The sequence below is a fragment of the Myiozetetes cayanensis genome, unplaced genomic scaffold (assembly GCF_022539395.1).
Source record: "Myiozetetes cayanensis isolate MyiCay16 unplaced genomic scaffold, myiCay2020 scf7, whole genome shotgun sequence".
In the NCBI taxonomy this organism is placed as follows: Eukaryota; Metazoa; Chordata; class Aves; order Passeriformes; family Tyrannidae; genus Myiozetetes; species Myiozetetes cayanensis.
In genome coordinates this window covers 29316823-29341953 of record NW_026087964.1, presented here as the reverse complement: position 1 = coordinate 29341953, position 25131 = coordinate 29316823, and the positions used below count along the sequence as shown (strand labels likewise).

Here is a 25131-nt window from a genome sequence, read left to right as displayed (position 1 = left end):
ATGATGATGCAATACCATTGAACTTCCCCCAAAGTTTTAGCATCAGGTCGCGTTCCATGACTTCCTTGTAATATAACAGTTCTTGTATCTGCATTTCCAATTTTCCCACATTTATAACTGGTATGTTTGGCGTGCTAAAGAGAGCAGTTTTTGGTGTTTAGTTTTGAAGGAACTTGATGTCATTCTGTTTTAGAAAGCCCAGGTTATATACTCAAATGCCTATTACAAAAATTGCCTTTTGTTCTTGCCAGGGGTTTGATAAGTCTGAAGCAAACTGCTCTGTCAGGGTGAAATGCCAAACTTCTGTTATTTTCAGGTCACTTGACACTCACACTTTCTCATTTTCCATAACAGTTGAAAAGAAACACAGAATATTTCTTATATGTAATAGGTTTATTTTTACCTTTAGTTACATACAAAGGCACAAACATTAGACAAACATTTTAAAACACCAATGACATTTTAAGTTTGTAAAAATAGACATTATGTGCACTCTCACTTTCAAAAGGATTTTCAGAATTGTGGGCTTTATTAGTGGGAAAATATTAATACTATTCATAGCCTCCATGATACCTGAAGAGCAGAATTATGTTTTGTGCCCAAAAATATTTCAGGAACTAACCTCAGAAAGGGTGCAACACTTTTTTTGTCTGCTTTTGATATACAAAAGTAAATAATAAATGTAGTGACACACACATTTTCAAAACTCCTAAATTCTGAAATAATACTTTAAGACATTTTGAAAAGTCTTTGAATATGTGGATGTTCTATTTCAATCTTTGGGACTTGTTAATTTTTAAAGTAAATTTAACGTATGTACAGTTTCTTATTTTGAGTTCATATTCTACTTACATTTTAGAACTTCTTATGTTGTAGAATGGGAAAAGTATATAAGGTTATTAATTTTTGTTAGTCTTGTAGACTTGATATAAAAATTTTGTAGATTATTCTACTTTAAATTGGGTTCAAAATACCCCAATAAATAAGTTCTGACTTGTGTTGACATTATCTGTAAATGCTAAGGTTTGGTTTGCCAGTTAGGTGTGTTTACGTAGCTGGCAGCTACCTGAAAGCAATGTAGCCCATGACAAATGTCAGGAATTGATGACAAAAATGTATTCTTTCAGCCTGTTTTTTTTTTTATTCCTTAGGACTTCACTAATTTTTTTATAACAGATCTTTCCTTTGCATATTTTAATTAACAATTGTTTTTAAAGTTGTCCAAGCTTTAATTTTCCAGCAACAAAGATGTTATGATGATATTTCCCCTTTGTTTCTATTATGGAAGTTAAAAGATGGAGACAAAAAATGCAGTATAATTTTCTGCAGAAAGGTTTTAAAATTTTCCTTCAAACTCAATTTGCAGTGAGTTCCTATTAGAGTGTGGGGTTTTCTTTCCCCCAAAAACAATATATATGTGTGCATGCCTAGAATAATTTTTTGCTAAGTTATGTGAAAGATCATGCCATTGCAAATCATTAAGACAACGTAGAACTTTTGTTTTGCTTCATACTAACCAGTCTTTATTATACTAACCATTTTATTATGTGACTTGACATTTATTCTTCATCACAGTTGCTGCATCAGAAAATTAAGGCAATATAACCCCAAATTCAAAGCAAAGTAAGCAAAACCTGTTTGGGGTGCACATTAATGCTGGTTGAATAATAGGTAGCTGAAGCAGACATGAACAACTGCTTGTTTTGTACTATCCATGTAAAATAGCTGCTTTTTAAGTGACCTGTCAAACCTCTACATTTGTAGACTGTAAGACTTTGATGGTGTTGTTGTTTGCATAGATACTTAATTTATGTTAGAAATAATGCCTTGTTTACAGTGCTTATTATATGTTGTAGCATTCATGCAATACCTCAGCTGTTTCACTTTTTGTATTCCAGGACAGCTGTTTCGTTTTATACTTCCTTGACTTATGTTGACAACTTCAAAGACAATGTTTTAGCAGAATGTTGCTGGTACAGTATGCTACTGCTGGCTAATACAGACTTCCACCTCCCCCAGAATCCCCCAAGGGAAGGTTTATAAGCTGCTACTTTGGATTTAGGCAGAAGTCCTGACACTGGTACTGCAGTTCTAAGCTGGAAATGGCGTTTTGTGTGCATGCATATATTTGTGTGTCAGCCTAAGACTAGCATTTTGGGTAAACGGTGACTGTTTCATATCCCTCTGGTGGCCTCATCCGAGCTCGTGCATGAGCTTCACAGTACAGCTGGCCCTCCACAAAGAAGTAACCTTTTTGTTTCAGGTTGAGGTTGCAGTCAGAGCACACAAAACATTCTGGGTGCCGGTATTTATCACGTGCCTTCACCACTGTTCCTCTGTATGGAAACAATGAAAAGAAAAAACCCCAATTAATTCATATGAACTTAAAGTGAGAAGAAACTGCAGCAAACTGGTCAAGTGGAAGGCATCCCTGCCCGTGGCAGGGAGGTTGGAACTAGATGATCTTTAAGATCCCTTCCAACTCAAACCATTCTACGACTATGATTCTGTGATACTGTATGACACAAAGAATGTTCTATGTATTTATTTTAAGATTGTTCGTCTGGCAGTTTTGGAAACTACTATATAATTCAAGTTTGGATGCTGAGTTTGAGTAAGTGACATAAAATGCTGTAGATTTGATCACATAGTTCATTAGTACATTGGAAAATTAAGAGTGTAAAGAAACACATTAGTTTGGTTACAAGACAGAAAGTACATCCTAACCTATCAAAAGAGTGACAAAATGACTTTCAAAACTACATTCCTTTCTTTAGCGACTTTGTTCTCTGAGTTCATCATTATCTGCGTTTACTGAAGTTAGTGATGTAATTCAGGTAGAAATCTGGTATTTTTAAAATAGGCTCACAGAGCTTTCTGGATACTCCCTCAGGGTTGGGAGAAGGGTGCTTTGCACTACCAAGAAACTTTTGAGAATTCACAGCCTGAGATAACACAGCACAGATAACTGCTGGTTACATTATGTGCGTGTTAATGGTTGACTTGCAAAAGGTGCTGAGAAATCTCAATTAAAACCTTGACGGTATGTTTTCAACACTGAAATAACCTGTATCGAAACTGTTGAAGCTACAGGTTAATAATTAGAGACGTAGAAATCACTTGAGCTAGAGATCTCTAAAACTAAAAAGAAACAACTTACAGAATTCCATTCCCGCACTTGTCACACAGTGGCACTTTCTGGACACCAGGCATGGCAGTAGGTGCCTTTGTTACAGGGGCTTTCACACTTCTTGTACCCACAGGGCGCCCATCTGAGAAACAAAACAACCCGGTTATGTATTGTCTGATATAAAAGCATCTGATGCAGTAAGTACTTTTCCTGTAAATATACTTCTGAATATATTTACAGGCTTTCACTTACATCAACAAACAATGCTGTTTCACTATAGTGAAGCAGCTTTAGTGGGCCACATTCCACCTCTCTGGAATCAGGAAGCGTGTTGTGTAGCCGTAGCCAAAAAGCAAGTACAAAAAAATATTATATATGCAGTGCTCTCTGTCTCATGGACATCGTCTAACTCTCTGATAGTAGGTCTTGAATATAGCAGGAGAGGGAGGAGGTTTTAACATAGCAATGTAACAAAATCAAGACCTATTGTTAGAAAGCTTCTTATTTATATAAATCACCATACAAAAAAATAGGGATGATGAGTAGCATGATATGAATACAAAATATTAACAAAATACAAGAGAATGCTGAGCAAAACCCCAAAATGATATATATATATAATTAGATGTATTTATCCCTTCTCTGGTAAATATTGAGACATAAACATTAAAATTTAAAATTTTATCTTTTAGGTTATTATTGTTTTATTTTACTCTTTATGCTTACTGTAAATATAACAAACTTGCAGTTTTAGGGATTTTATTTCCCTAATGTCTTCATTTGAAGGAAATTGACTGTAAATTATATTGTTCTCTTCAGTTTTTATTTAGAATGAAGACAGAATGGGTTTTAAGGGGACTTTAAGAGCTGGTTTTAATTCCTCTTTTCCTGAATGTGGAAGAGAGCGTTTTCTTTCTTGGTGTCATGAGTATAAGGAGCTTGTCCCAAAATTCTCTCACATAAAACTTTTTATTGTTCAGTTAAAGTCAGCTGTACGTTAATGATCTTAAAAGATGAGAAGAGATTCTGAAAAAGGTGATTAACACCTCCATTGTATTCACAGAGGAGATTGCTACCTATACCAGCAAGGAGGGGAAAAGACAGGAGACTGGTGTGATAAATTATAAGATACAGAATGATTTAGTCTTTCAGCAATTCTTATATCTCTGATCTCTCTTATTTTCTTCTCAGATTCCCCCTTCCCACAAACATTTTAAAATTATTTGAACAGGTAGAATATGTCATTATTAACCACCTTCCTCGGAGACTAAATTCTGGAGCACCTTAAAGGAGCCAGACTGGCGCGGCTGACTGGGCTCCTCCTGGTTGGCATGGAGCATCTTGTACACGTCAGATTGAGTCACTGAGTTGGAAGATGTGTCACTGTAGCAAAGGGAGGAAGAGCAGATAAAGCAGTTTAAGAAACATAATTTTAAAGCAATAGCTCTACCAGGCATAGAGTATGATTCAGGAGACAAACATAAAGACAGTGTGTTTTGACAACTACTGAAAGACTCTCTTCCTGGTAGCATTGCTTTATATAGCCTCCTTCTTATCTAAAGGAAAAAAATTAAATCGGTGCAATTGTTACATAATTACTGTTCTGGCTCTACTGACATTTGGAAATAGGCCGTTTAACCTCAAAATAGTTTCATTCCTATAATCATCTGCTGTATTACTGGGTCCTCATTGGTAGGGTAGCCAGAAGTTCCCTTTTCACAGCACCTGGCCTCGAGAATATTGTTAAAATCACAGCTTGTACCTGTACATAAGGTCAGCCAAAAACCTAAGCAGACAAATCTTTTGGGAAGATATGGCTTCTAAGTTGGCTCAATCACTAGTTAATAAAGTGATTATTTCGTTAAGAAAATTCTTATTTATTTAACTTATGGAGATGACAAAAAAGAGAGAAATAGGTATTGTATAGTAGGAAGCATTTTAAGGTGAATACTGACAAATGGATGTTCTATTTCTTAATTTAATAAAAATGAGACATGGCTTACTTTTCTAATGACAATTTTATGCTAAAAAGATGAAGTAATTTATTGTCCAAACAGCAGTTGATGGTTAAATATTAAATGACCTGCAAGATGAGGATTTTCCTAAGAATACTTCATGTGATTTCAAACTGTGCTGAATGTCTTGAATTGTTCATGATAAATGACATCCTAAGTAGTTGAGAGGAATGGTAGATTACTATATGTACTGGCAGGAATTAGACTGAATATATGACATCTGTAAATTTCAAACTACTACTGGGGCTAATTAGGAAGGTCTAAATTTACTTTGATGAAGTCTGTTATCTTACTGCTACACACACAAATGTCTGGTTTAAATTTCCTTTTGCAGCTGGCCACCTACTGTCTGTAAAATCTTAGGTTAAGTTGCCACTGGAACTAATCAACCAATTCCACAAAGAATTAGACTGGGTTTTGCTTTAAATGGTTTTGTTTGTTTCCCAGGATAGCATCCAAGCTGCCAAATGGCCCAGTAAGAGCAGCAGCAGTTGAGCAGTGACCTCTGTTGCTTATGTGAATTGTTTGCATCTTCATCAATCAGTAGATTTCTTTGAGCTATCTTTAAGCTGTTGAAGAAATTACAATTTCCCTTTTTTGTCAGAAGCTTTTAATGAATACAAGTAGTTTAGTTTTTACTATTCTTGGCAATGATTAATTAAACCCTAGAATTGTATCCTCTTAACTAAAATATTTCTAAAGATCAAACAAGTGATAATGCAATTATATACAGAAGGCAAACAAAAAAACCCCAGACACGAATGTGTGAGATTACATTTCTAAATGCACACATAGTGAAAACCAATCCCACAACAAAAGAGACATTTCAGATGTGTAGAGAATCAGTTCTCAAACTGTCAATGTCACAGGCAGTGTGAAATCTGGTTACTTTGGGTTTAATCCTTTATTTCAGAATAAAGAAGAAGCAAATTTTTCTTTTATTGTTCTCTAATTGTTCTGATTGAGGATAAATATTCAGGCACTAGAGTAACTTCACTCTGCAAAGACTTCATGAACTACAGTTTTCTTTTCATCAGGTTGGATGAACTTAAATACTTCTATACAAATACGGCTTTTTTGGTTAGTAGCAGCCAAATTCTTTGAGGTGTGAAAGAAGGCTCATTGGTACCAGTGATTATTGCTTATTTAAAATATTAGTAGCTAGTTTTAGTTTATACCATACATATTATGAATTATTAAGTACTGTTGTAAAACAGAAAAATAAGTTACTATTATGCAAAAGTAAAGATAAAGGAATGTGACTGGTGAAGGATCCCTTGGAAAAAATGAATAGTGCCTTAAACCTTGCATTGTATAATCATAATTGTTATCCATATACATAAGATTCCCACCCAACTTTTAGTCATGCAATGGATAAAATTCATAAGTTGGACATGGATTAGCAGGCCTACACTACAGTAAATTCTATCTCTTTTTGTGTGAGACCTAGTTGTACTGAATGAGTTGCCCTGAATGAGAATTAAATATCTGGAACACTAAACATCTAAAAGATTTCCTAGTCTTCTTAACCTGAAATTCAACAGTGGAACTAAATTTTATTTAATAATATTTTATGACTTAATAATAAGAGAAGATTATTAAATTGTTATCAGATAAATAATTATAATAATAAGAAACAGGTTTGAATTTTGGAGGGAAGCAAAATATTGATTTGGAGTGGTCAGTCAGCTAATAGCCCAGGTAGTATAATCAGTTTTTGTTTATTAGCCACAATTAGAAGATTGTTACCTCTGAAATATTTAGTTGTAAATTCTGAAGGACTCCTTTAGTACTTTGGGTTACAAAATGGAAATTACTGCTATTTTAATGAAAATATTGAATGTTTTTAAATACTTAGTTTCTCTCTAACCCTTTCCCCCTTTTTCATAAGAAAGGGTGTGATATTATTAGACCTTGTGATTTTTTGGCATGTTTTAAATGTGTATATTCAGAAATATGAAAGATACTGCTCTAATTACCTTATGACAGGTGATTCCCCCAGAGCTGTAGAAACTTGGCCTTGCAGTGTTTCCATGATATTGTCATCTGAGTACAACTGCATAGGTGTGTTAAACTGAGCGTGCACAATCTTGACACCAGGAAGCTCCATTTCCAAGGGAATGTTAGGGGCCATCTTAGACACTGCTTTCAGCTCGGTGGGGCAGATAGAGCTAACCGTGCTAATTGAAGAGGGGGTACTGCGTCCACTGCCACAGTCCATCCCTGAAGGAGTGCTGCATCCGCTGTGTTAATAGGCACGTTACAGAAGAGTGCGCAGTGTGCATTGGATTATAGGGAATAAAGACAAAAGTACAGAGATACGGTGATGTTAACAGGCCTGAAAAGCATGAATGGAACAGAGACAGAAAAGCAAAAGTATAGAAAGTAGAGAAAAGCAAAAGTAGTCACTGAAAGGAGTTTTCCTGAAAAAATTATCAATGCCAGTCATAAAGCAGTCCTTGAAATTCTGGCATGCATGTGGTCTTTAAAGATAGTAAAAATCCACTGATAGATGGAATAATTCAGAATGTAATATCACTTTACATTTGTAACGCTAGGTTTTATTGAGGATTCATTAAGCTTCCCTAAAATGCTTTGTTTTTAGTGTCTATAAAACAGCAGCATACAAAGGTTGTGTGAGTTGTCCATGCAGTGACAGAATAAACACCCGCAGCACTGAAATCCTAGTCACATCATTCCACTTCTATACCTCACAGCTCTCTCAGTCCACAGTTGAAAAGACTCCTATAAATTAGTGTAAAATAATGGGTGTGCCATTTTTTAGATTTCCTTGAATTCTACGATAATTTATTTATTAATATTTTAAGATTTGTTTAACAACTAAAAAGATACATATTTGTTTATTGTTACAAAGAAGAAGAGATAATAAAGCATCCAGGCTTACTTTTGCTTTTCTAAATTACAGTGTTTCCAGTAAAATGTAAAGTGGTCCTTCACAACAACAGTGGGTATATATTCAGAGAATTAATTTTTCCTGCTTTTGAAGTAGACTTTACAATTTATTTATATATAAAAAATAAGATGTACGCTTTTTAGAAATATTAATTTTGCTTGACATTACTGAAGTTACTGTGCTATTCAACATACCTGGAAAAGATTAGCAAAAAATGTGGACGTTAGGCCTGGAGTCTTTTTTAGTGTCACTGTTTTATACAGTTCAGTCTTCTCTCCATAGTACCTCAGAGGCTTTCTTTGTTATGGAGTATTTCTTTGCTGTTGCTATGTAACAGCACGTAACCAAGGCTTTTCCACAGTCCCTGGTTATCATTGACGTGATATTCAGAGCTGTGAGACAATAAATGCTTCAAATACATCCTCCAACCTTCCTATCAGGGCTGCAGTTAGTTTTTCCAAGCTGATGATTCTGTGTAAACCTGGGAGAATGCTCTATTTCCCAGTTTGATAGTACAGTACTCTGCCTACTAGCTGCTCTTGGGTGGAAAAGACAACCCAAAATTCTGCCCATGATTCAGAGGAGAATTTGTGCAGGACCACTTTCTTAAAATTTTAAAGGAAAATACACTCTTTACCATTGAAGACAAGTCAAAAAAAAGCTTATTCTAGAAATGGTAGGCAAGCCTTATAGCAAACTGTAATTGTGCATCATCACCTAGCATGAGCGAGCCAAAAGAATGTAGGGCAACATATGAATTCACAGTATTTTCTTTTAGAAGAATCAAACCCACTTGTAGATCCTGCAGTAGGGTAAGTTTTGTCAGTGCTGATAGCGTTAGTAAATGGAAAGCAGCGAGAAAGACTAGAAAAACCACAACTCTTGCTATGAGCAGCCAAAGCAATGTTAAACCAGGATAAATTATGGGTGAATAATAAATAAAATATAGTTATATATTAAATTTAATCTCCAGTTAGTTTTGCCAGAATAAAGCCCAAAATTTTGGCCAATGTCCAACCCATTAGTTCTAACCCCCAGTCCACAATCAGGTCTACTTTGCAAAGTCCTATTTAGACTCAGCTATCTGTCCTAAAAGGATAGTTACAGTCAAGGTGGTGACTTGCTTTTTGCTGTGTTTAGCACTGGGGATGTATTGAGCCAGACTAATGAAAAAGTAGCACCCAAACATTGTGACAACAAGTTTTCATAGATGTAACACGCTGTGTCAGAGATTGTGCAGTTTGCAAGTGCAGGCCTCTCCAGTGCTGACAGACCTTGCCCGACTGAAGTTCTGAAACTTGTTGCATTACTGTCAGGGCAGTTTTTGCAGTTTATTTTCCTTATCTGACATGCTGGGAAATTGCTATTTACTGGAAAACAGTGTGTAATTGAGGTTTCTGAATTAGGAGGTTAGGCTCATGATACATTCATTTGAATCTTCATAAATCCAGTAGGCACATGTAAAACAATACCTAGTGGTCTCAAAGTCAGTTTTGGTACAGTCTGTAAGCGCTACCTATAGTGAGAAGCCACAGATGTTTGCTAAGAACTGTTTTGTCCTTGGGCACCTGTTCTTCACTGTGGTGGCGTTCTACACTGATAGTTCTTGTTAGCAGGAGGGACCGTCTCCTACAGTCAGATGATTGAAAAATTTAAGGCGTCTCTCAAAACTGATGATCCATATGCGATTGCCCTTTGTACCCTGGAATAATTTGTCATTGTGTTTTTTCTGTTGTAGTTTGTCATACTTAAATTAGTATAATTAAAATGCAGGCGTTATAGCTTTTCAGAATTAAATGTAGAACACTAATTCCACTAGTAAAAACTGCTCCTGCTAGCAAGGATAAAGGGTCACATTGCAATATATTGCATCCCTCATGCGCTTTTGAGCTTCCTTGCATTTTTAGCCACAGAGTTTGAACTGGCTTTTCCTTCTCTGTATTTAATAATGTAAACAATAGTGGGGAATTTCATCACCAGTTATGATAGAGGATTATTACATCAAAATGATGGATGTAAATGTGTAAGCCTTTCTTCTTTGGAGTTTTACATGTCTGTGACATTGGTTTTCCTATTTTATTTCAGCATTAGGTTGTCCTCTGGAAAGACATCTGCTGAAATGCAAACTTAAAATCTCTGAATGGCCTAGCTTATAATCTATATAAGTAGCTATCTTTTATTTAGCAAGTTAACAAATTATATGTATTTGCATTTGGACAGAAGAAGTTCACAGTGCCAAAGATCTGGAAATACACAGTATCTGGTGCTATGCTGTAAACTGAATCAGGTTCATGGATACAGTTACTCAGACTCTTATCAATATAACTGAGATGGAAGGGTAGACCTGCTTTCTTTTGGAAATAGAAATTTGAATGCCAAGCCTGAGCTCTGTGAGTCAACCATTTCATTTTTTTGGTCTATTTTTAGTTTTGACATTAGGCTATCTAGTACTATAAGTAAATTTCAATTGTATCTATAGGCTTTATTAATGTCAGTGGTGAGTATCCATCCATTAAAAAAAATAACACCATGCATCAAATCCAGCACAGCACTCAAAGTTTATAACCTGCTTCGGCCTGAGATTATGAAAGGTTTGGGCCGAATATTATGCTTGTGTTCGAAGTAGTTCATATCCTGTAAAGAGAAAAGGATTAAAATATCTTTCTTTGGCCTACAAATGATCATTTCTAGTTAAAATGAAGATAGAAAAGTTTTAAAATTGTAACCATGAAATAACTGTGTTTAGTTTGTTCATTCTTGGGTACCCAAAATGCAAACACTGTAGTGTTCAGGAACATTCAGAGTAAAGTGCAGTTATAAGAGAGAAGATCAGAGGGTAGTGTTGCAGCCCAATGTAGAGTGCAAATGTAAGCTACCTGCAAGTATTGTTATTACAGAGCTGAATGGATAGTTCTCTGTGTTGGAAAAAATTGTTTTATTGATCACCATTTTAAAAAAAAAATGAATAAACTCCCGATTCTCAGAAAAAAACATCAAGAGCTGGACTTTTAAATTGAAAACAGAACAGATAATGAAATACCACAAATGACTATGTATTATAAGTAAATATTAGTACTCACTTTTGGGATGAGTTAGGAATGAGACCCCTCAGTTGTCCATGAAGCGCGTCTTGAATATTGCCAGATGAATAGAGCCCAATTGGAGAATTATAGGAGGAGCTCACTACCTGTCTTTTGTCATCAATATTTGCTGCTGCAACAAAAGGCTGGGCCCTTCTGTTGTGAGCTGTACCAATAGGCTTGAATTCCTGTACGTGATAGGCAGACAAAATACACAGAGCTACAATGCACACCAAAGCTAGTAATGAGTAAAACTGAGAACACCAGTATTGTTAATATGCATTTTTTACTTTTGCAACTCTGTTATTTTTTAACTGGTGCAAGCATCCTATATTTTTCCATGAATTTTGTATATGCTACTTAAGCCATACACCTTACTTTCCTGCCTCCGGGTAAACAGAAGGCTTAAAATAAATGGGCAGGATGAATATTATAGTGACCTTCCATATTGTTCTTGAGATTTTTCACTGTTTACATTCTTTTAGAAACATTTCATGGATAGTTAGCTTGTCTGCTTTGCTTTAGTGCTAATCTCTAGATTCTGCATTTTTATCACATACTGATAGAGGGATTCCCAAAAGTATGACTTTTATTCTAAGTGTCTTGCCTAGAATGCACATGATTTTAAACACTTCTTTTAACTGAAATAGTCTTGAATGTACATCAAATTGAGAATATTTTTCTGAACATATTTCACCTTTGAAGCATACCTGTGCATCAAAAATTGTGATGCTGGTATAATTTAAACATAATGTGAAATTGTCATAAATAAGTAAAACCCAGAAATGGATAAATTCGAAATCATTCTTCCTATGTTTGTTTATTTCTGGAGTACTATTTTTTTTTTAATTGTTGGCCAGAATAATTTCTTCCAGTTGTGGAATCCATAAGGGATAAGGTCTGGAAGTGAAACCTCTGATGATCTTTCAGATACTTAAAATCTTCGTCTGTAAGTGTTCGGCCAGGAATGATAAAGGCTGTGTGAAAATTCACTTATTTGTATTGTGCATATTTAGTGCAGTCTCCTCTGAGTCCGTTTCAGCTCAGGTCCACCCCTAAGCCTCAGAAATAGACTTTGAAAAAAACAGCCCTGTCATCTGCTGAGAGCTCATTTTCCTACTACCCTAGTGGGTGAAGAACACTAGCTGCTGCAGTCCATCCAGCTGCTGTGGTCCTGATGTCTTTTGGAAATAGTGCTGTGAGAGCACTTGAACTTCCATCCATATGGAATAAAAAGCTTTTGTTACTAACAAATAGGCGTCTACAACCTGAATTGGCATTTTCTGGAACTTGCAACGTTAAGGTAGCACAGGTCATTAATATTTCAATTTTCATTGAAATCTCTGCCGGTTCTCTGATTTGGCTGTAGTTTTGAGTGTGATTGTTGTACAGCAGTTTCAGAAATATATTTAAGATCAGAATAAGGAAAAGTCATGGATATATAGAATGTGCAACCAGAATATGCAAACAGTAAAGAGCAGTTTTATTAAATGAAAATGTTTAGCAGCATTGCACTGTAAGAGGCTACTGAAAGCAGCAATCAGATAAATGACCACAAAGATTTTATTTGCAATTCCTTCTTTCTGTCTGATAGAACTGAGTTGCAGTTAACAAAGTGTATTAGTAAATGGAAATAATCTAATAAGGCTACTTAATGAAAGATATTAAGGTCAAAGTGTTTAAAATTGATTTAAATCCATGTATGATTGAAAATGAACAAAACCAACTGAGAACATTGTAATTTCATCCTCCTTTTTCATTTCCTATTAAGAAATGAATAGAAGATGAGGTACCATAATAGCATGTTTACAATGTAACAGTTGTGAAACACGTATTTGCAGTTAGTTAGATTTACATAGTTTTCTTTATAACTCATCTAATCATATAAAAGGTCAGTGACAGAACATACAGCAGCAAAAATAGTCCAGCTCTTGTGTTTACTGTATCTCATAGAATCTGTAAAAAGTCCTCTTTTAGTTCAAAAGCTAAATGAGAACTGAAAGGTGGTGAAATTCCTAATCAGAAATATTTGAAAATTGCAGTACTTAATTTCTTATTTTTATTTTTTTTTATTCCCAACTCATTGATGTCCTTTTTGCAGGGTTAGCTACATTTTTGCATTGATATAGGTATCAGGAATAGAATTAAGGTAGTCTTCGAAGTCTGTAGGAAGGTGTCCAACACAGACCATATGATGGCATTCATTGGGGTAATTGCTGTGACAGAATACAAATGTGTACATTTTGGAGATATCATGTGGCTAAAATCTTGATCTTTAAATGCTGTTAAAAAGAAGGGGTAGGTCCTCAAAATTATATATATATTATATATATATTATATATATAAAATATATAGGACAATTATATTGTTTCAAAAGTTGATTTTAAGTTGTAATAGGCTATAAAGTTACGTTTTAAAAGAGTGGCTTGTATTTTTCTTAGATTTTTATATCTATCTATGTGCACAGTGTATCTCCCAGGAATGTATAATGTCCTTCAGGGCCAAAAGTCTCACTGAATAAAATGTTCAAAGGCAAAGATAGATGCAAATGAGAAAAGCTCAAATAAAAGCAATTCAAGAAATTGTGGTAATGAATATAAAATAATTCTCAATGATGTTAAAGGGATTGTAACAGAAAACATTTACATATTATTTGACATTGACAATGTAGCAGAAACGATTTTAAAAGTAATTCTATAATTTGCCTTTTGTGAAAGATTATCTTTCTCATTATATTCATGGAGACCTGCATGTACTAAGTTGCTTTTATACAGAATACAGTGTGATTGTGTTGGTAATTCTTCAAGTGGTCGTTTATTTCCTATTATTTATCTATCACGCTATAGGTTGCTCCAGACTAACAAAATTAGGGTGGCTTTTTTTTACGTGGGAATGTGTAGCTTTCAAGAATCACTTTCAGTCAGCCACTTATTGCTGTAAGTCGGAATTGTTGCCTCAATTTCCTCTTCCAAAGGTTTAAAAATAGTCAGAGCTTTCACTGGGCTCTGACAATTGCCTCTATCAGGCTCCAAATGACTCCTGGGAGATGCTCAGCCTGATACAGAAGTTTGTTACCATAAAAAGGTTCCTTGTTCCATAGCTCTAAGTAGGAACAATATTTAGTTGTCTTATCCGTTTTCACATAACCATATCCAAGCTTGTGTAGAATAATTTTCATCTGCTGAAGATAAAGTAAGTGTTCTTTGGCCAAATAGTTAGCCAAAGTCTGAAAAATTTAAAATAGGTTTTACATTCATTTTAACTATCTTTTATTACAAAGAGAAACTAGATACTTATTAAGAATATTGGTTAAGTCTTCATCTGTTTTTCCTATTTAGTTGGCTTATAATACATTTTAAATGACTGACTCCTCTTAACTTTCTTGGTGAGTTTTAAAATGGCTATTTGGCAAGAGTTAAAAAAATCTGATTATGTTTATAAGACCTATGACCTTTTGAGTAATTTTAATTGTTATAGAAATGGAGGAAATATAACTCAGTGATTTTCCATTTCTGCACACCAGTCACAGAATCACAGAATCAACCAGACTGGAAAAGATCTCTGATCCAACCTATGACCTAACACCACCTTGCCAACTAGACCATGGCACTAAGTACCACGTCCAGTCTTTTCTTTAACAGCTCCAGGGATGGTGACTCCACCAGCTTCCTGGACAGCCCATTCCAATGTCCAGTCACTCTTTTTGTGAAGAACTTCCTCCTAATGCCCAACATAACCTCCCCCCTGCACAGCTTAAGACTGTGTCCTCTTGCCCTATTGCTGGTTGTCTGGGAGTAGAGACCAACCCCCAGCTGGCTACAACCTCCTCTCAGGGAGTTGTAGAGAGTGATGAGGTCTCCCCTGAGCCTCCTCCTCTGCAGACTAAACAACCCCAGCTCCCTCAGCCTCTCCTCACAGGACTTGCACTCCAGTCCCTTCACCAGCCTGGTTGCTCTTCTCTGGACCTGCTCCAGCACCTCAATGTCCTTCCTGAACTGAAGGGCCCAGAACTGAACACAATACTCAAGGTGTGGCCTCACCAGCGCTGAGTACAGGGGAAGGATCACTGCCCTGCTCCTGCTGGCCACACTGTTCCTGATGCAGGCCAGGATGCCATTGGCCTTCTTGGCCACCTGGGCACACTGCTGGCTCATGTTCGGCCTCCTGTTGATTAGAACCACTAAGTCCCTTTCCACCTGACTGCTCTCCAGCCACTCTGTGCTCAGCCTGTAGCGCTGCAGGGGTTGTTGTGGTCAAAGTGCAGGTCCTGGCACTTGGCCTTGTTGAACCTCATACGGTTGGATTCAGCCCATTTATCCAGTCTGTCCACGTCCCTCTGCAGAGCCCTCCTACCCTCCACCAGATTGACACTCGCCCCAACTTGGGGTCATCTGCCAATTTACTAATAATGGACTCAATCCCCTCATCCAGATCATCAGATAAAGATGTTAAACAGGACTGGGCCCAGCACTGATCCCTGGGGGACACCACTGGTGACCGGCCACCAGCTGGATGCAGCCCCGTTCACCAGCACTCTCTGGGCATGGCCCTCCAGCCAGTTCTTAACCCAGCACAGAGTGCCCCTGTCCAAGCTGTGGGCTGCAGCTTTTCCAGGAGTATGCTGTGGGAGAAGGTGTCAAAGGCTTTCTCCTATATGACCTAGACAGCACAGGTTGTGCAAATATTTGTCATCTGGAATTAAAGAAACTTTGTACTGTTTTTGTTACTGATATACAATGTTGCTGGGACTCCTGTTGGGACTAAATATATGATAAAATTTAATTTAAAATTGCAGCAATTGTAGAACAAAAGGCTATATTTATTTTTTTTTCCATAGGGAGGTCAGAGTGATGGATGTTCTTGGATGGAAGAAATTAATCTAAAAGGGAAATCATCCCAGGAATGGTTTAACATATTTGCTTGAAAGCATTTCTACTTGTCTGGTGCCTACTATTTATTAAATATACTCAGTGCTCCTGGTTTTCCTAGGAAGGAAAGAGAGATATACTAAAATGAAAAGGCTGGTTTTAATCTAGGAGAAACAGCTTTTCTGATTGCCAAATGGAAACTGCTTTTCAATAGTCTGCCAAATAACACTTAGTGAAATCTTGTGATCTATTTTAAAGTAACTGTCCTTTTTAGGAATGCAGCTTTCATGCAGAGGGATTACTCTTTTTGTCATACATGCCTGCATGGATTTCTCTATAGCTTTTTTAGCAAATTTGTTCTATTGCCATTCATTTAATATGTATCCTACTATTCCACAAAATGATACATTTAAAATAGTTTTGTTTCTTCATTATAGTACCTCCTGCTGATGAAGAGGCTATGTTATTTCTAAATAAGTTTGCTGTCTAATGCAAGTTTTTAGATTGGAATGAAGAGAGAGAAATGAAACACTGAAATGCCATGTTTGGAAGTGTCTCTGTGAAAACTTTGAATTGGTGGGAGTACTTATTGCACAGGATTTATTGACATGGAATCTGCACTTACATTTTCTAGGATAACACAGATTAAATACTTTGACATACTTGCTTTGAACCTGGTGTTTTAGGATAAGCAGAATGCTCTTCCCTCCCCCCTCTTAGAACACCAAATGTTCGTATAGGTTAAAAAAGGAATGACAAATAAATAAAGGACTAGGGGTAGACAGTAGCTAGCTAATTAGCTATTGACGGTACAGAGACTCTGACTTATAGTAGCTTTTTTTTTTGAGCTTGAAGAGAGGATGATGTCAATTGAGTGGATTTGCTTTGGTCATATACAAGGATCAAGACTTTACTGGTCATAAGTAGTGAATTTGCTCATACAAGACCAGCACATGGGTCTTGTACAGATTTGTAAACTTTAGTTCTGTGGTGTAGCGTAAAAATGTATGGAAATAAAGAGATCCAGCATTAATGGATCTCTCTATTTAACCATTACATCAAATTGAATTATGTGGTCTGATGAGTTCATCACTTAAGTACTTGACATTTATTCCTGACTGAAGAACTTCCCCATATGATAAAGAATCTCTAAAAGAGTTAAAGCAACTTAAACTTGTATCAGAATAAAATAACATATTTTATTTCCATAATAAAATGGTGGTGATAAGTACAGTCTTAAAGAATGTATTGTAGCTTGTTAATGTTTTGTTTTAGTTATAGCTGAAAAATCAAAAGCATTCTGTCAGATAAAATGGTGTCCATATATGTCATATTCGTGGTGGTTTGTATTAACTTAAACTGGGAGATAATGGATGACGTTCTGTTCAAAGAATTTTAATGACCACAAGGGAGATTGTTAAGAATGTAGAAAGGCAAAGTGAAATGATTAGGTAACTTTTCAAAATTCATACCTGTGGTTCAGCTTCCAAATTTATCTTGAAGGGATGTGCTCTGCCATCTTCTGAAACTTGTGGGGACCATAATTTAGTTCCTGCCCTAGAAAGAGAGAAATGCAGAATTTAAATAACTTGAATTCCTGTAGGGTTGTATATGTCCCTATGAAATATAATGCAGCTTGGAAATGTGCAGGTTTTTCTATGCTTTTTTAATGTTTTGACATAAAAAAGCTTTGATGATATGTAATCAATACATATAAAGTGCATTTACTTTTTTAAAAATTATGTATGCTATGAACAATGGGAAATAAATTGTCAATAGTTTAAATTGTTAATAGTGAGTTGACCAAACTTTGTAAAGTTTTATTTTTTAAATGGTTGATAGAATGAATGTTGGGTCCTCAGAATATTTTGCACAAATAAATGAATATGATAGCAATAATCCTAAACCAGGACAACTTCAATTTCTTTTTTTTATGATAACAATATATATGTAAAGCCTGCTTTTCAATGTAGAAGTGCAATCTAAGCATGCAAAGTATGTGCAAGTGTAAATCAAAGTGGCACAGAAGATTCTTTCAGTCATGTAGGCAGGGATAACAAACACAAAAATACGACTTACAATTCCATTTTCATTGACAAAGTGAAATATGGCAAGTCATTTTAAAGTAGCATAATAGTAATGTTAAATACTAATCTAGTAACTGTTTGTTATATATACACTTACCACATCTTGAAAATGGCTTCTCAAGATGTTGTTAAAATGCATATATCAGTCTGTAACAGAATTAGCTGTAGGAATTTTTAAGCATGATGTGTGATCTAGTAATTAGACAATGATCCTTTCAAAAACAACTCCAACTTCTGTATTTGGAAACAAATATTGTGCTCAGCTGTAATAAAGAGCTGTGCTTCCTTGAAGGGTTCAGGTCAGTCAGGGCTGTCTTAATTTAGAGAGAGCTGAATGAGTGTGCTAAATGATTCTGATTAAAGGCTGAGCAAACTCAGCTGGAGATGTGAAGCTGCAGGTTGTTTCTCTTCCTGGCTCTAGCTAAGAGAAATGAACACAGAAGTTTCTGGACTCCTGCAGTTTAGGTAGGAGAGTGTTTCTTAGTTTTGTTTTGAATGTTGATTTGAGAAACCTGTATCTGGCTTAATATGTTGTGACCAAAGGGTTTAGCTTTAAACTTGCTCTTTTGTGGCCCTTTAGGAATGCCTGACATGATGTCTTCCCTAACTGGGAGGATATACCAGCAGCTTTGTCTGGGCTTGGGAGCAGGAGGCAATGATAAGCACCTGTGGCTGAGGAAGCATTAGAGCAGAGAGGTCACTGAGCAAGTGACAGCAAATGAGAGTTTTGTTATTTCCCCAAAACATGAGGAACTACTTGCTTACTGATGGTGAATACAGGATTTGTGGAGTCAGCAGAGTCATGTGGCAAGTAACCCGAGGGAAACAATTGTTTTGACTTATGAAGATGAGTTCTAGGGAGTCTTGCTTGACCTGGACATTATAAGGTGAGTCTGGTTGCTTGTAATTTTAAAGATGTCATGAAATTCTTCAAACTATTTTAAATAGTTATATGACATAATAATTGTAATGTATAATCAGTTGGTTGAGTAGTATCTTCTTTCAGAAATAAGCAGACATGTACACATACCTCTCTATTTTCAAACAAAGCTGATGTGTAGCTGCTTTAATTCTCTCCTGGGCATCATTATGTGTCATGTTCTCTGTGCCTAGACCATCAATAGCTATAATAACATCACCAGGGCACAGGTTGGCAGCTGAAGCCTTGCTTCCAGGTGTAATCTGAAAAGACCAAAATGTAACTGCTTAATCACCAGGCATGCCTGAAAATTGATAGAGAAAATAAACTTCACCATGCTTCCCTATTTTCTGTTGGATGGGGGAGGTAGGGAGTGGGCCTGTAAACAACTGTATGATTTCCTACAAAGAAAGTGAATTCTTAATTTTGCCAGACACTCTGTAGTTCTTTTGAAAGATCATAATATAAATGTTTTATTTATCATAACTTCAAATTACATGGTAATTATCTTTACACTTCTGCATTAATTTTCCACTCTGATTTCTGTAGTTACTGTAACTCATCTTTGAATCTTCTTTCTTAACTGCCACATATAACTTGATTGAAAAAAAAAAAAAAGTTATGTTTTCACCTTAACACCACCAGCAGAAGAAAAGAGCCATTAAGAAATTGTGTTCCTTAATGTTCATGGGTATGATGTGCCCTTGGAGTGAATAATATAGAAAGCACTGTTTAAATATATGTATAGCAGTCTTCTGTAAGCCTGGGCTTTCACGTTGTATTGCCAAGTAATCAGAAATATGATAATAATACTAAAATAACATTTTACTCTTTATTCATGTCTAATTCAGACCCTGAACTCCTTAAAGTGCTTATCTTTAAGTCCCATTGCATTTAAGTAACAGTGTCGCTGCTCCTTCAGGGTGATCCATGTGGTGCAATTCATACCTTATGTAAATGTGCCAACATCAGAGAAATAGCCCTAAGCTTATCCTTCTATGCTTACCTTTTTCTTTTTTTTTTGTCTACTTGATAATTTTCTACATGACTGTTAAAATAATTGAAATGTAACATAATTTTGCTTTAAAATAACTCTTGTAGAGAGTACACAACCTTAAACATAACTGAAGCTTGTTGTAGAATTGCAGGCCTCTATTTGCAAAAGGTGACTTCTCCTACCACCACAACACTTACACATACCACATACACAACAGGTCTTAGGTCACTGGGTGGGATTTAGGTCCCTTAGTTGTGTATTGCCATTTTAGGTGACACTTGATTACCTAGACAACAATGTGAAACTGAGGGGTGTGGCACATAAGCTTCTGGAATTCAGCTCTTCTGAAACAGCAGAACAAAGTGGACAGATTGATTCATCCAAGTAACATTAGTTGCTTATTTGTAAGTAAATGAATCCCAAAGTGAAGGACAAAAATGTCAACATAGTGTGACTTACAATAGCAGTTCTTTTATCTGTGGCACATATTAAGTAAAAAAGCTATTGGAGAGAATTTTTCTCAGTGTAGGTTCTGCTACCGCAAAAGCAAGTGTTATCTCGATTATTAAAAGTGATTAAGGAGGACCAGAAAACTTGCTATGGAGACATTCTACAGTTCTGGTGTTTCACAATTTTCCAGCAAAGGAGATTAAGCTGCCCAGTGTACCTCCAGCACATCCTGAACCTCAGCCTTGGTGAAGCTGGCAGACTTATCTCTGAAGGTGACTGAAGTACTGTCAACATAAAAGCCAAGTAGAAAAATTCTTTTTAATGAGAGTTTGCTTTGTGGGCTCTTCTTCTGCATTCCAGTATGTAAACTTATTTTTTATGTCACTGTGACAAATTGCAATGCATGTGTTGATATCAAGTCAGGCGGACTTTCCAAATGGGTATTTGTGGCCAGCTGGAGGCTTTTACACTCTCACCCTTCAAAAGAATGGACTAGTGTACTGTGGGCTTAACAAGGTGTTAAGGTGCCTGAATAATCTGTTAGAATTTATAAGCAACTTCCTCGATTCATATTGAAAGTCTGAAATCTCCAAAATTTTCTGTTTCTCAAACTTCAACAGCTGTAGGTGTAAAGAAACAGCACCGAGACCCCATACGTCACTGTAATAAGATGGGGGATTAGAAGTATGATGGTGCTTCTCCCTTTCACGGGGAATTGTTCCTGACTTTGCTTAGCATGTTGTGAATATGTCTGCAATGACAAACTGCAGCAGAATTCCTAGTGTTCCAGTGTGACTGCTGATGTTTTAATACCCAAAATGGGAAAACCTAGGCATTCTTGGTTCCCTCTCAAGGGTAAGGTAGCTTGTATGACCCTTATATGGGTTACTCAGTAGATTATGCTTTTTGTATGTCACAACAAATCATCTGCTCTATCTGTGGCACACTCTAGCAATGTACTGAGATAATGACCCTGCCATATAAAGCAGCATATCTGTAGCAGCTGTGCTGCTAGTAGGACCTAACCTACTCTGTGTTGATGGTAAATCCCCTGGATTTTATAAGTTGTCACCAGCTGCAGTGATACCATTTATATGTTTGAATGGGCTTACCAGTTGGTGGGAGCAAGGAGGAAAAGGGCCAGGAGTCTGTATTTCCTGTTCTTTGGCTGAATTGGTTATTGCCAAGCTTCTGAGTTGTGTCTCTTGGTCCTTAACACCTTGATGGGGGTGCTGAGCATTACGTGCCCAGGCCTGCTGGGGTGCAGAGTTACATGCACTCATATAATCCTTTCCCTCATCTGATCTTCCTGGGTTTGACAGAAAGAGCCAGTGTTCTGCTGCTAGAATGGAGTAGGAGAAATATGGCTGTGTGTCTCTCAGTATGTTGAGGGTGGGAAATCTTGACAATTGCCTATAGGGCAGGTGGACTGACAAAAGTACAGCAGCCTACATTTTATAGAAAGAGGCCGGGTTATTCATTGCAGGATTCCATCACATCATGGGTATAATGTTGATATTGTGGGTACCTCAACAATATAAGAGTTATTGTTTCTTAAGGGCTTATTAGTTACATATTAAGTGTGTATTGTTAACACTTAAATTGTGTTACGAGTAGTGTTTGTTGCTTGCTCACCTTGGCAGGTGAGGTAGATTCTACTGTTGCTTTGGGAACATTTTTGTCTTGCTCTTCAGGAAATGCCTGTATGTCATGCCTGTTACTTCTGTATCTTAGGTAGCTTGGGTTTGGATAAGTATAAGGATATGTGTTGATCATTCAGATGTCACAGGCTATTTAACCACATACAGGTCAATGTCTCCTATGAAACTGAAGACAGCCTCTCCGATAATAGACTTGTAAAGTTTATCATGTTACACCACCATAAATTTTCAGGCTTTATGTTTTCTGAAGATAGCTATGAATGTCTGCAGAATGAATAAATATAAAATTGAGTTAATATGAGTACTAGCATTGTGATTGGTAAAGGCCTATATTAAAATAGAACTTAAATCTAGAGTTGATAATATTTCACCATTCCCTCTAAACTTTAAAAGTCTCAACTGTTCCTGGAATGCTTTATTCAATGGAACTTAAATTCTGGATTGCATTCCTCTAGATGCTTAACCCAAAATGTTACATTATTCTAGTTAGAATAAACTGAAATTATTCAGTTTGATTAAGCTAAGGTTTTAATCAGTTTCATTAATGCAATTTCTTTGCCTCTATGCAAAGTTCCAAGTATTTCGATAAATGTTTCCAGTATTCATAGTTAATTTGTTGTTTCTGACCATAAAAGAATTTAAATATGTCTATTATAGTCCCCTCCTGTTCTTCCTCTCTCTCAGTGATCATGGTCTGTGGTTTTTGCATTTGCTTGAAACAGTCAAAACAGCAGAACAATTTGCAGATGAGCTGTTGAGGTGACATCTGTTCTTTAGACAGGTGGATAGTCTCTTATGTTGTCTGTCTCTCTCGACAAGTCCTGCTAAAAGCTTTCCTTGTTGAACAAGCCAAACAAATATAACACCTGTCCAATTATTTTATTCAAAATGTATTTGAAAATAATTTCTATTTATTGTTTAATGGCTAATATTTTTTTTTCTTGCCAGGACAGTTAAGCCAAATGTGAGTGGGTTGCTGGTGATACCTTTTACAAAAGGAACACTTATGCCCCAAGAGACAGGACTTATGAATCTTATGAAATGTTCACTATTTCTTAAAGGGTATTGTATGAATACTTATGGCACTCTTCTAAATGTATTCTGTGGGAACAAAAATATTAACTTTAAATGAATCTACCATTAATATTCTTGAATTTGAGCTAAGTAAACTTAACCATGTAGGTTTTTTCCTATACATAATTTCATTGTTCTACTTGAAATGTGATTTTGAACATTTCTGTAGTATGCCAGAAACCAATGGCTTTTGCCTTGTGAGGCATTTGGTAGGTATGAGTCAACTGCAAAGTAATTTATTCCTTAGAAAGTGACATTTATAGTAACATCCTTTGTTATTGCAGTTTTAAACTTCATTGTACTTAATCTAAACACAAAGAAAATACAAACCAGACACTGCTAAAATATTTTTCATTGGAGATAATGGAAACTATTTTTCTTTTAGAGGCCCATAAAAGGCAATGAAGGTCTCAAGACATTCAGAGAATTTTTTTTAATTATTCAATGTTTTTATCTTATTTTTCTCCAAAGTCTTTGCTATGTCCTATGAGTATTTTTCATGTAACTGCATTTCATGTAACAGTCAAGTATAATATATTGCCTTCTGATTTACTTCTGTTTAAAATATGTAAAATGTTTTATGTTCTAATTTAATAATTTATTCCAGATTGATAAATTTTTACTAGTTAATATGGGAAAAGTTGATCCTTAAACTTTCTACAGACTCTTGTTTGGAAGTGTATTTACTGCAAGGCATCACTAATAGTATCCATCCATCTTCAAGGTTCTTGATGCTTGCTCAATACTGGGCATAATGTATATAGTGAGTCATAGTGCAGGGTTTTATTAAAAAAAAAAAAAGAAAAAGACAAAAAAAAGTAAAAAAAAATAACAGTTTGGATGCTCATGGGACACACATTTCGTGTGTCTAAGGTCCTGAAAAGGAGCAAAAATATAGGGAGAACTAATTCTGGTCTGATGTGCATTGAACACAATTTTCAAACTATCAAAATATGTATCCTGTCTTTTGAATAGGTCCATGTCTGTAGATGCAGGGCAGCTGACAGTAACTGGTTTCTTAAATTCTAGATATTAGTTAATATATTGAAATCCATGAAAAAAATGAAGGCTCAGATTCTTGCGCTTAATTGGGGAGGGGGGTGAGGGAGGTAGGTAAATTTTCATTTTCTAAATATGACAGAAAACACAAAATAACTACTTCTTTCATATTCAAGACTGGACAACTTTCTCATAATTCACTGACTGAACATTAATGGAAGTGAAAACCTTTCCATGTGTAAAAACAGCTGCTATTGCCTTTGCTGGCAATAATCAGTACTTGATTTAATTAGATAAGAGTCAGATTAATTTGCAAAGCACAAACTTTCAGACATGAGGAGCTGCTGCCAAGCAGTCTTCTCTTCCAGTGATCTGAAAGGCTAGTCATGGAAAGGATAAAAGTGAGGTCTCGCCTTTAGTAGGCTTAAACACAACTTTGAATGCCTGGGAAATCATGCCAACCTTTTTCTGCTGCCAAGGCACTTGAATTTAATTTTTGAGGCACAAGTAGAAGTGCATTTAAAGTCTCTTAGACCAATCACAGAAGCCTGTTACACAAAACTTGTAAAAACTGTTAGCATTTCAGCTGGCTCTCCTCAGAATTAGCAGCCACTCGTTAATCTACTCACAGTTTTGCCTGCATCTCTGAACTCCAGAAAAGGGCAAAAATCTACAGCAACTATTAAATGGAATAAATAGGAAGGAAACTGTAAAGAGTACATACCCTGGTTATGATTAAGGGTTGGTTAAAATCTATTCCTCCTGAGAGCCTGAATCCCCAGGGTGACGGTCCTTGGAGAATAACGTTTTGTGGCATTGTGGACAGTTTTTTCTTGGTTACTCTTCTCTTTTCCTAAGGTCTGTGTGAGGAGCCGAGCTGTAGGAGGAAAGTTGCTGTCAGCAGAGCACCTGCCGGACAGGGCAGCTGACCTTTTAT

General features: G+C 36.1%; 1 protein-coding gene across 3 annotated transcripts; it reads right to left on the bottom strand.

The window, feature by feature from the left end:
• Window positions 1-398: 398 nt before the first annotated feature.
• PDLIM3 (PDZ and LIM domain 3) lies at window positions 399-25131 on the bottom strand. Of its 3 annotated transcripts, none has more exons than XM_050337942.1 (8): window positions 24919-25131; window positions 19125-19276; window positions 17480-17564; window positions 10626-10693; window positions 7125-7388; window positions 4383-4513; window positions 3161-3272; window positions 399-2336 (listed from the first exon to the last, which is right to left on the bottom strand). In XM_050337942.1, the coding sequence occupies exons 1-8, from the start codon at window positions 25009-25011 to the stop codon at window positions 2147-2149; spliced, it is 1095 nt and encodes a 364-aa protein (XP_050193899.1). In that variant the 5' UTR covers window positions 25012-25131; the 3' UTR covers window positions 399-2146. The 3 variants fall into 3 exon arrangements, with proteins under 3 accessions (XP_050193899.1, XP_050193898.1, XP_050193901.1); XM_050337941.1 differs by having other exon boundaries at window positions 4386-4513; XM_050337944.1 differs by lacking the exons at window positions 7125-7388; window positions 10626-10693 and adding an exon at window positions 11140-11327 and having other exon boundaries at window positions 4386-4513.